General features: G+C 34.5%; 1 protein-coding gene across 6 annotated transcripts in view; it reads left to right on the plus strand.

Moving 5' to 3' along the window:
- Positions 1–12,223, plus strand: part of LOC119608033 (protein furry) — a 132,552-nt gene that overhangs the window by 22,603 nt on the left and 97,726 nt on the right. For 4 of the 6 annotated variants that reach the window (XM_037962262.1, XM_037962264.1, XM_037962259.1 and 1 more), the window contains exons 2-4: positions 3,560–3,656; positions 7,721–9,213; positions 9,289–9,426. In XM_037962262.1, the coding sequence (XP_037818190.1) occupies positions 3,593–3,656; positions 7,721–9,213; positions 9,289–9,426 (1,695 nt within the window). In that variant the 5' untranslated portion in view covers positions 3,560–3,592. The remainder of the gene's footprint in view (positions 1–3,559; positions 3,657–7,720; positions 9,214–9,288; positions 9,427–12,223) is intronic. The other 2 variants (XM_037962260.1, XM_037962261.1) reach the window with 1 other exon arrangement.

Here is a 12,223-nt window from a genome sequence, read left to right on the forward strand (position 1 = left end):
GTCTGTGATTTTGTTTGGGGTATTACACAGAGGGAAAAAGAAATATACACGCCTGGTACCAAATTGACACCAGACTGTTTATAATTTTTCAATACCATCCATTGTCAAAGTATATACATACCTACGACAACACTATTGACTCACTATTGACAAACAATTTGTTGCCAATAGTGAGCTTACTACGTTTGTTAACATTTAGACAACGGATGTGTATAACATTTAGATTTCGACAACGAATTATTGCAATGTTTACAACGTTGCGTTGTCAACATTACACTAGTCTATAAACTAATCTTCTCTCTAGTTTACGGAATGGTCTACGTTCTAATCTGTGGATTATTCTATTAAATAGTTTGTGGGCCAGTAATCAGTAGACTAATGTATGGATTACTAGTACAAATTTTTAATATAAAATAATAGATATTTCTCAATGAATTTTCCATGCCTGTTACATACTAACTTGAATGAATTTGTTAATGTTTTCTTGTGTGTTTTGTTTACATTTTCTTAATTATATTGTTTATAAATTTGTTAAATATTTAAAAAAAAATTATTGAAGAGTAAATTCCAACTTTTTTCCCTTTCTAGTCAATTCAGGAAAGTCTATTCTGAAGTGAAGCACATTCCAGAAAGAGCGTTCTGTATTGATCTAAATAAATAGTAGTTGGACGGGCCGAATTCTGTTCCATAAGTTGGATGAAGCATAACTTCCCAACAACTTCTTTCTAAATAGTTTTTAGCAGGTATTTCCATAAGTTTTCTATATAAAAAGTAGGCGTGGACTTAACTGAGAAAAACTTGATTCAAACTTGACTAGTTGCATTAACATACGAAGAGGGCCTGGATATTATATAACCGTCCCCATTAATATGGAGTCTATATTTCTAAAATTAGAGTTTTGTCGTACCAGAATGTCCTAATAACTCTCCCAGCTTTGCTCTAATTGTTAACATTTGGATTAAACTGAAATTCAAAAGTTATTTTAGATAAAATCAGTACTTAATGCTCATTTAAAATTCTCCATACATAAAAGTAAATAAACAAATTGAAATGCTATTTAAATTAGCCGCAAAAATAATTATTCGGTCGTTTATTTTTCACACACATCTAAAAACTTAAACTGTCTTTTTTTTGTTTATGAATCGAATTGTAATTAATACAAGGAGTATGTGTCATCAAATAAACGTCACAAATTTTATGAGAAAAAAATAATAAAAAAAATATGATGAGAGAATATTTGTTATTATGACTGCGGTTACAAATAAATAAGTACACAATTAATCAATAAATAAATAATTACTAGACTGGTTTTTATTTATTTTTATTTTATGCTCATCTTATGGTCAAATGTTTATTGTTTTATTTAATTGATTAAATTCGAATTAAAAGAAATAGTAATAGTGTAATGATATCGTAAATAACAAAATAATTGAAGGTCAATCAAATATAACTCAAAATCAATTAAAAAGTTATACATTGGATAAATGAAGCATTCTAGTGGGCACTTTGAACGATAAGTTCTTGTAAGGTTGTTTATAGTTATAGTCTAGTCTATAGTCTAGTCTATAGTCTAGTCTATAGTCTAGTCTATAGTCTAGTCTATAGTCTAGTCTATAGTCTAGTCTATAGTCTAGTCTATAGTCTAGTCTATCAGTCTAGTCTATAGTCTAGTCTATAGTCTAGTCTATAGTCTAGTCTATAGTCTAGTCTATAGTCTAGTCTATAGTCTAGTCTATAGTCTAGTCTATAGTCTAGTCTATAGTCTAGTCTATAGTCTAGTCTATAGTCTAGTCTATAGTCTAGTCTATAGTCTAGTCTATAGTCTAGTCTATAGTCTAGTCTATAGTCTAGTCTATAGTCTAGTCTATAGTCTAGTCTATAGTCCAGTCTATAGTCTAGACTATAGTCTAGTCTATAGTCTAGTCTATAGTCTAGTCTATAGTCTAGTCTATAGTCTAGTCTATAGTCCAGTCTATAGTCTAGTCTATAGTCTAGTCTATAGTCCAGTCTATAGTCCAGTCTATAGTCTAGTCTATAGTCTAGTCTATAGTCTAGTCTATAGTCTAGTCTATAGTCTAGTCTATAGTCTAGTCTATAGTCTAGTCTATAGTCTAGTCTATAGTCTAGTCTAGAGTCTAGTCTAGTCTATAGTCTAGTCTATAGTCTAGTCTATAGTCTAGTCTATAGTCTAGTCTATAGTCTAGTCTATAGTCTAGTCTATAGTCTAGTCTATAGTCTAGTCTATAGTCTAGTCTATAGTCTAGTCTATAGTCTAGTCTATAGTCTAGTCTATAGTCTAGTCTATAGTCTAGTCTATAGTCTAGTCTATAGTCTAGTCTATAGTCTAGTCTATAGTCTAGTCTATAGTCTAGTCTATAGTCTAGTCTATAGTCTAGTCTATAGTCTAGTCTATAGTCTAGTCTATAGTCTAGTCTATAGTCTAGTCTATAGTCTAGTCTATAGTCTAGTCTATAGTCTAGTCTATAGTCTAGTCTATAGTCTAGTCTATAGTCTAGTCTATAGTCTAGTCTATAGTCTAGTCTATAGTCTAGTCTATAGTCTAGTCTATAGTCTAGTCTATAGTCTAGTCTATAGTCTAGTCTATAGTCTAGTCTATAGTCTAGTCTATAGTCTAGTCTATAGTCTAGTCTATAGTCTAGTCTATAGTCTAGTCTACAGTCTAGTCTATAGTCTAGTCTATAGTCTAGTCTATAGTCTATAGTCTAGTCTATAGTCTAGTCTATAGTCTAGTCTATAGTCTAGTCTATAGTCTAGTCTATAGTCTAGTCTATAGTCTAGTCTACAGTCTAGTCTATAGTCTAGTATATAGTCTAGTCTATAAACTTCTATATATGCTATTATATAGTCTAGTCTATAGTCTAGTCCATAATTTTGTCTATAGTTTAGTCTTTGGGGAAAAATCCTTGATATTTAAAAAAATATTAAATAAACTACAGAACATCTTTGACCCACGGAATTATTGTTGAAATCATGTTTTTACCATAAGTTTTAACAAAAAAATACAACTCAACCCATCCACCCATCAATAAAATAATAAATATTTTTTTTATGATTTATTTTGTTATTTGATTGATAAAACAGACAATTGTTTTGGTGCTACATGTGCTTTGTTGTGCAAAAATTGGAGGCTAATAAAGATAAAGTCAATTTTCACCTTTTTGATAACAACAAATGGAAATCAATATTTTATCTAAAATTGCCATACACGTAATTTTTTTTGTTAAATTTATCGTTATATTTTTCTATACACCTACAAATTTAAATATTTATTATTTATTTGTTTATCGTGACTTTCATTATTCTCCAAATTGGAATGAATTCGTTGTAAAATGAAATTACTTTTATAAACATTTCATTGGACGATCACGAAATATTTTAAATGGAATCTATTTATTGCCGTAATGGTGTTGTATTGTTCTAAATAATTATATTTTTTGTTTATTTCTTATCTTAATTAAATCATATTTGTTAAATTTTTTGTTTTCATAATTTAACTTTTAAATAATTGTTCTTTCTTCTTTTTTCATTGTGATGAAAGTAAAACATTAAATTGAGTTTTAATAAGTGTGACATGTCCCGCACTGAAATGTCGAGTCGTTCGTTTTACGATCTATTGCAATTATTTTCTAATGGAGGTATTTTGAAACTATTTTATATTATTTGTGGTAGATCTCTTGGTAATCGTGTATTTTTGGTCTGAATAATGTATTTGCTAAGATTTTCATCACACTCATTAATTTCGAGGCACATTGTTAAATAATTCTTGCAAATTAATCATTAATTCATTCGATTAGAAGATCATTAAATTTTTCATTTTTCTTTTTATATTTTCAAGGTTTTGTATAAAATTTGTTTGATTAGTTGTTTAATTAGGAAAAGGCATTTATAATAGATTTAATAAACCAAGTCTATATAAATCTGGGTTGCTAAAATTTTAAATATACTTCTGGGATCCCATAAAATATTCGATTAGAAATCGCTAAAGTTGAAATATTATTATAGTGAGTGCGGCTGATCATCCCCAGATCTTACATTCTTCATTTTCTCATTATGAAGACTACTAGTTATGCCAGCTGGATTTGTACCTGTCGCATTTACGGAAGCAAAACTTTTGGGTTTCTTTAATGAAGAAGTCTGACAATCTCCAGGAACCATAATGGGAAGCAGCTGAAGTTTACTTTGAGCATTTTACCCCTGGTACGTTTTTATATATTATTTTTCTACCATCTGCACCTTTAACCGAAGCCTTGAGCGCTTCTGCAGCAGGAATACTTCCTCCTTCTTATTACTTAAACGGTAATTAACTGATGTCGACGGTCCTACATCCATTTGGATGTTTGTCGAACCGATGTTTGCTGTTTCCCAGGAGAAGATTAGCTCAAGAGAACACTTACAGTACCGTATGTCATATCCAATTTGGCCACGTACTGTCGGTGCTTCTTGAGGAGGTTCCTCTCCTTTGTCGAGAACGACTTCGGATCTAACTACCTTTGTTCGGAGAGCACTGGAAGTATTTCGTGGAGGGGCACTGTACAACTCCTTCACAGCGGTTTGCCGAACAATTTTGGCGTTCTTTACCCCAAGTGGACGACGTTAATCTGATCAACTGTTTTGAGTCTTTCGACAATCCCAGAAGGTCCAAAATCGTGGCATGAATGTTAGTCAAAGTTAGATCTCCCTCAAAAATACTGTATTTGTCCAAACCTTCCCAGTCCCTGAAAGACGTAGCGTTCATTTTGACTACTCTTTCATGATTTTCCCTTTTTGTATTGTGCGCTTCTCTTCCTAAAATGTTTTTCTTCCTTTTGTCTTTATTGTTATTTTCCATTTTGTTCCACATGTTCAGATGAACCATCCTAGTCCAACTTTCAACAGTGCTTTACCATGACGCAGAGGGGAGTTGTTCGCGACTAGTTAATTTAATCACTAACCAGGCAGTTAGGGCCTCGGCACAACTATATATAGTCTAGTCTATAGTCTAGTCTATAGTCTAGTCTATAGTCTAGTCTATAGTCTAGTCTATAGTCTAGTCTATAGTCTAGTCTATAGTCTAGTCTATAGTCTAGTCTATAGTCTATTCTATAGTCTAGTCTATAGTCTAGTCTATAGTCTAGTCTATAGTCTAGTCTATAGTCTAGTCCTATAGTCTAGTCTATAGTCTAGTCTATAGTCTATAGTCTAGTCTATAGTCTAGTCTATAGTCTAGTCTATAGTCTAGTCCTATAGTCTAGTCTATAGTCTAGTCTATAGTCCTAGTCTATAGTCTAGTCTATAGTCTAGTCTATAGTCTAGTCTATAGTCTAGTCTATAGTCTAGTCTATAGTCTAGTCTATAGTCTAGTCTATAGTCTAGTCTATAGTCTAGTCTATAGTCTAGTCTATAGTCTAGTCTAGTCTATAGTCTAGTCTATAGTCTAGTCTATAGTCTAGTCTATAGTCTAGTCTATAGTCTAGTCTATAGTCTAGTCTATAGTCTAGTCTATAGTCTAGTCTATAGTCTAGTCTATAGTCTAGTCTATAGTCTAGTCTATAGTCTAGTCTATAGTCTAGTCTATAGGTCTAGTCTATAGTCTAGTCTATAGTCTAGTCTATAGTCTAGTCTATAGTCTAGTCTATAGTCTAGTCTATAGTCTAGTCTATAGTCTAGTCTATAGTCTAGTCTATAGTCTAGTCTATAGTCTAGTCTATAGTCTAGTCTATAGTCTAGTCTATAGTCTAGTCTATAGTCTAGTCTATAGTCTAGTCTATAGTCTAGTCTATAGTCTAGTCTATAGTCTAGTCTATAGTCTAGTCTATAGTCTAGTCTATAGTCTAGTCTATAGTCTAGTCTATAGTCTAGTCTATAGTCTAGTCTAGTCTAGTCTATAGTCTAGTCTATAGTCTAGTCTATAGTCTAGTCTATAGTCTAGTCTATAGTCTAGTCTATAGTCTAGTCTATAGTCTAGTCTATAGTCTAGTCTATAGTCTAGTCTATAGTCTAGTCTATAGTCTAGTCTATAGTCTAGTCTATAGTCTAGTCTATAGTCTAGTCTATAGTCTAGTCTATAGTCTAGTCTATAGTCTAGTCTATAGTCTAGTCTATAGTCTAGTCTATAGTCTAGTCTATAGTCTAGTCTATAGTCTAGTCTATAGTCTAGTCTATAGTCTAGTCTATAGTCTAGTCTATAGTCTAGTCTATAGTCTAGTCTATAGTCTAGTCATAGTCTATAGTCTAGTCTATAGTCTAGTCTATAGTCTAGTCTATAGTCTAGTCTATAGTCTAGGTCTATAGTCTAGTCTATAGTCTAGTCTATAGTCTAGTCTATAGTCTAGTCTATAGTCTAGTCTATAGTCTAGTCTATAGTCTAGTCTATAGTCTAGTCTATAGTCTAGTCTATAGTCTAGTCTATAGTCTAGTCTATAGTCTAGTCTATAGTCTAGTCTATAGTCTAGTCTATAGTCTAGTCTATAGTCTAGTCTATAGTCTAGTCTATAGTCTAGTCTATAGTCTAGTCTATAGTCTAGTCTATAGTCTAGTCTATAGTCTAGTCTATAGTCTAGTCTATAGTCTAGTCTATAGTCTAGTCTATAGTCTAGTCTATAGTCTAGTCTATAGTCTAGTCTATAGTCTAGTCTATAGTCTAGTCTATAGTCTAGTCTATAGTCTAGTCTATAGTCTAGTCTATAGTCTAGTCTATAGTCTAGTCTATAGTCTAGTCTATAGTCTAGTCTATAGTCTAGTCTATAGTCTAGTCTATAGTCTAGTCTATAGTCTAGTCTATAGTCTATTCTATCTAGTCTAGTCTAGTCTAGTAGTCTATAGTCTAGTCTATAGTCTAGTCTATAGTCTAGTCTATAGTCTAGTCTATAGTCTAGTCTATAGTCTAGTCTATAGTCTAGTCTATAGTCTAGTCTATAGTCTAGTCTATAGTCTAGTCTATAGTCTAGTCTATAGTCTAGTCTATAGTCTAGTCTATAGTCTAGTCTATAGTCTAGTCTATAGTCTAGTCTATAGTCTAGTCTATAGTCTAGTCTATAGTCTAGTCTATAGTCTAGTCTATAGTCTAGTCTATAGTCTAGTCTATAGTCTATTCTATAGTCTAGTCTATAGTCTAGTCTATAGTCTAGTCTATAGTCTAGTCTATAGTCTAGTCTATAGTCTAGTCTATAGTCTAGTCTATAGTCTAGTCTATTCTAGTCTATAGTCTAGGTCTATAGTCTAGTCATATCTAGTCTAGTCTAATCGTTATAGTCGATAGTCTAGTCTATAGTAAGCTATAAGTACGCTATATAGTCTATAGTCAGTCTATATTTGCTATAGTTAATGTCTATCGTTAGTCAATAGTCATAGTCTAAAAGAGAAGTAATAATTGGTATGTTGCATACGAATGTATTATGCAAAGTTTTGCCTGTGTCACATGTATTAAGAGTAGAAAACTGGAATAGTTTTAAAGACTTGATAACTTAATAAATTCTATTGTTAAATAACCATTTAGTCGTATAAGCTAAGTAATGGTGTAATTAAATATGTACAAAAGATGTATAAATTTGTAATCATTAATTATATGAACATCCAAAACATTTAAAATTCAATCAGTCATTTTTGTGTGTATTTTGGTATATTCTGCTTTACAGTTAATTACAAATTAAACGCTTTACTTGTAACCCAAAAATTCTAAAAACATATATTTAATTTCAAATTTCCCTCCTTTAATTACCAGGTTCAAATCCAAACCAAAATGAAAATATAAACACATCAACTACCTTAGGTAGTCCAACCACAAGAAATGCTCCAAATTCACCGACAACTACAAGTCCCACTGTAGGATATGAAGAAATACAGCTGCAGCAACAACTGCAGCAGCCGACGCAGCAACAACAGACTGTAGCTTCTAGCGTAGCGCTTGTAGCCACTATTCCAGCCAATAACAACAATCCAACACCTGATAATAACGAAATATGCCTGACACCACCACAGCGTAACTCCACAAATTCCAATGAATATCAGCAACAGTCTACACCCAAATCCACACGTAGCACAAATATAGCCCAGGGTACGACAACGATAGTTGTTGACTCGACATCGCCTGTTGCGGAAAATAATAGTGAAAAGAATAACTTGGCAAATGAGGAAAGTCCATTGCCACAAAATTTTAACATAATAGAAAGTAGCACTTTAAATGAGTCACAGTTGGTGGCCACAGGTGCCAATACAATTGACACGGGTGGCGGAGGTGGAGGGGGTGTGGCAGTAATAAGTAGCACAATCGCCAATGTTAACCCACAACATAATCAACAAATAATAAGCAACTATCAGGGTATAACATCGGCCGCAAACACACAAAACGGTGCTAATCGTAATTATAATCCCATAATGATACCACAACGACAATCCCTATTACCCTGGGGTACTAATTCACGTTCCTCCATAATCAATGTTATACCCTATACAAATCCCATTGGCACTACTGGCAACACCTTGGCCAATTCAGCAACTATGGGTAGCAATCAATTAGAGGCGAATGATGCCAACTCCTTAAGACCGGGAGAAATTGTTATGCGTAATTTATTCACCGATTTTACGTTGCAGGCTGAAAAGAAAATCGAGTTGGTCATGTTGGAGAGTGTAGACAAACCTCTCTCGAAATTACTGCAGCGTGGTGAAGATCAACAATTTGACCAGTTACTCTCTGCCTTGGGCAGTGTAGCCGAACACTGTTTACCCTCGCTTCTGCACACCCTGCTCGCTTGGCACAAACGCCAACTATCCGATGCTGAAATTAAAAATGATCTCAAACGTATGGAAAAGTCAGTAGTTAATCTCACAAAACCTTTAAATTCACAAGATATTGAATTTCAATTGCAACGTCGCGAAGCCGCCGTGGAATTCATATTTTGCTTGGCTCTCATCGAAATTCTCAAACAGCTGCCCTTTCATCCTGGCCACGAGGATTTGGTTAGAAATATTGAAAATTTAGCTTTTAAACATTTCAAATACAAAGAGGGTCTACAGAATAATCCCAATGCTCATAATATACACATGATTGCCGATTTGTATGCCGAAGTCATTGGTGTTTTGGCACAGTCACGTTTTAGTTCAGTGCGTAAACGCTTCATGAGTGAACTGAAAGAGTTGCGAGCCAAAGAACCGTCACCGCATACAACACAAAGCATTATTAGTTTGCTTATGGGCATGAAATTCTTTAGAGTTAAGGTGAGTTGTCATAAAAACAACAAAGTGTTTGTTTTCTATTTAACTATTTGTGTTTTCTTTTTGTTTTGTTTTTAGATGGTGCCCATAGAAGAATTTGAGGCATCGTTTCAATTCATGCATGAGTGTGGCCAGTATTTCTTAGAGTTGAAAGACAAAGATATTAAACATGCTTTGGCGGGTTTATTTGTAGAGATTCTTGTACCCGTCGCTGCGGTAAGTTTGTTTAAGATTAGCGTTTATAATTTGTTATATGGTTAATTACAATTAGCTTTTAAATATTTAAACTAAATCTGTACATATGAGTAACTTAAGTTGATTGCCTAACTGGTCTCCTTTAATAAGATTTTCCTATGTCATGTTTAGAAACTCAAGGTTTTCTTTAGAATTGGATTCGTTACTTCTTTTATTTAATTTCTATCTTTGTGGTAGATATCGGCGTCGAAACATGAAATTGATGAACATTATCTTTAGGTGAACAGTTGTACGTATAACTATCAAAAATATTAGCAAAACTTGTTACCCCTGAATTAAAGTAGTACATCTGGTTTCTGAATTCCCACGATTATGGGTTCAACGTGCTATTTTTTTCGCACAAGTCATTGCAATCTTGCATAAAGTAAAATGTGAAAGTAATACTCGAATCTCTTAGTTTGATTAAGTAACGAACATATTCGGCCCATCCCCACAAATTGGATTTTATGGACACATCTAGTTAAAGTGTTGCAACATGTATACCTTAACCAAGGGGAAGGTTTATTAATGTATCAGCTAATAATAAAAAAACTAGATTACTTGAAGAATTCCAACTGAAAAATCAATATTGCGTACACAAGGGCGAGAGTTTATTTCAAATTCTCGAACCAATAAAGATTTTATCAATACTTGTTGTTTTTGTAAACATTTAACTATACTATAAACTTATTGGGGGCTTAAGCATCAATGACCAGGCTTAAAAATTGTGCTACTTCAAGAGGATGTGTCCATAAATCCAATTGAGATTCGTTGGCGTCGTGAATAATAGGTATTAAGCCTGCTGCTCCATCTCGGTCTTAGTCGTGCCGGAACTATTCATGTTTTTGACGACTTACTAAATGGTGAATTAGGGTACTTTGTAGTAAAGGAACAACTTTAATAAGTCGTTCCCACCCCAATACGATCTTCGCTCCAGAACGACCCGATTCCCAATCGGCCAATGATTGTCTACTCAGCAAAAGCTGTATCAACCGGAAGTTTTTCCCCAAGGAAAAACGTCTAGTTACAGCGAATCTGTTACAACAGCAACTCTAAAAGAGATCTCAAGAAAGCGAAACGTAATTCATGGTTGACGTACAGTGAATGTGCTGAAAATGTCAATGAGATGTCTAGGTTTAGGCGAATATTACCAAAGACACCTTATAGGTTATATTTAACATGAAAACAATTCATTGACGGAGTTCCGAGACACTCTCCCTACTTATAGAAACACATTTCAGATACATAGAGCTGGGCGGTGAACACTTTTGACCCTTACAAATCGCCGGATCCAGATAGTGTTTTTTTGGCCATGCTCTGTAATATTCCTTAAGAGGCATTGGCGCTTTTAGCCGATATTTTCAAGAGATGTCTTGTAATGAGATATTTACCTAGAGGGTGGAGAGAGGTTAGGGTAATTTTTATTCCCAATGCATGCCGCTCTAAACCAAAGGATTTAAGACCTATCAGCCTATCGCGTTTTCTGTTGAAGACTCTTGAGCGAGTGATATATCTTCATCTTAGGAGCAATATTGATATCCATCTCATTAGCAAAGCTCAACATGCTTATCTTAAGGGTAAGTCGGTTGAGAGTGCGCTTTATGAGTTGGTAGATTGTATTGTTCACTGCCTCGAACGGAAAGAGTATATATTAGGAAAAGGGAAATAGTTGCGTACGCAGATGACGTCGTAATTCTAATTAGGCCACACATTTTCCCAATAATCAGTGAGGTCATACAGCCAGCGCAAAGCGACTTATCGAACTGCTCCGCTATAAATGGGCTGAATGTGAATCCATTGAAACGGAAACTTTACCAGGAGATATAGGATATAGAATTTAAATTTGCTGAAGTTGAAAGGCGGTGAGTGGAAATTGGCAGAAGCCAAGAATCTAGGTGCCTTCCTTGACTGCAAATTGTCATGGAAGAAAAATTTACAGGGAAGACTAAAAAGGGTATCAATGCCTATCACATATGTGGGAACTCCATCGATAAAAATTGGGGCTTACGACTTATTATGGTAAACTGGACTTACACGTCGGTAATCGAACCCATTTTTATTTGCCCACGATATGCTGGGTAGCTGTGAGGAATAGTAATTATGGAATGATACTCAATAATGCTTATCGGTGTGCTTCAGTAGGTATCACAAGTGTCATGGTCAGCAAGCAACAAGCGGTATTGGACATGATTCTGAACTTACATCCCCTTGATAACTATGTATGTTGAGAGTGTGGCGGCTAGGAACTTACAGAGACTCTATTAGCAATCTCAGTAAGACCACAGAGATAGGTTAGGTTAGGTTTACACAGGTAGCCAATTTCGGCTTTACTTGGGTCCATGTTGATTCCTTTGTAAAAATACCTGTAAGAAGAAGAAAAGAGAAAAGAGGGAGAGATAGAGGAGAGTGAAAGAACAGAGACAGTTGCAAAGAGAAGGAGATGATGAGAAATGAGAAAGCCAGGGCAGCTGCCGTGGATGAGTAGTGTGAGTAATAGGATTCACACCCATTTTGACATATTAATGAACTCTAGAAGACGTTCTAATTGAATGTTTGACAATTCGGTTAGATCACCAAAATAGGTCGATCCAAGCGTCTGAAAACGGGCCTCCGCCAAAGCAGAACAATCGCAGAGAAGATGAGTAATAGTCTTCTTCATCCTCGTTTTGACAACTCCTACAGTAATCGTTGAACGGGAGACCAATGCGTCTGGCATGGTTCCCAAATTTACAGTGGCCAGTGATTATCGATATCAGCCTACTTAACTGCGGTCTTTGGA

The sequence above is a fragment of the Lucilia sericata genome, unplaced genomic scaffold (assembly GCF_015586225.1).
Source record: "Lucilia sericata isolate MDLA Ls3-8-SP2 unplaced genomic scaffold, ASM1558622v1 Contig000777F_arrow, whole genome shotgun sequence".
In the NCBI taxonomy this organism is placed as follows: Eukaryota; Metazoa; Arthropoda; class Insecta; order Diptera; family Calliphoridae; genus Lucilia; species Lucilia sericata.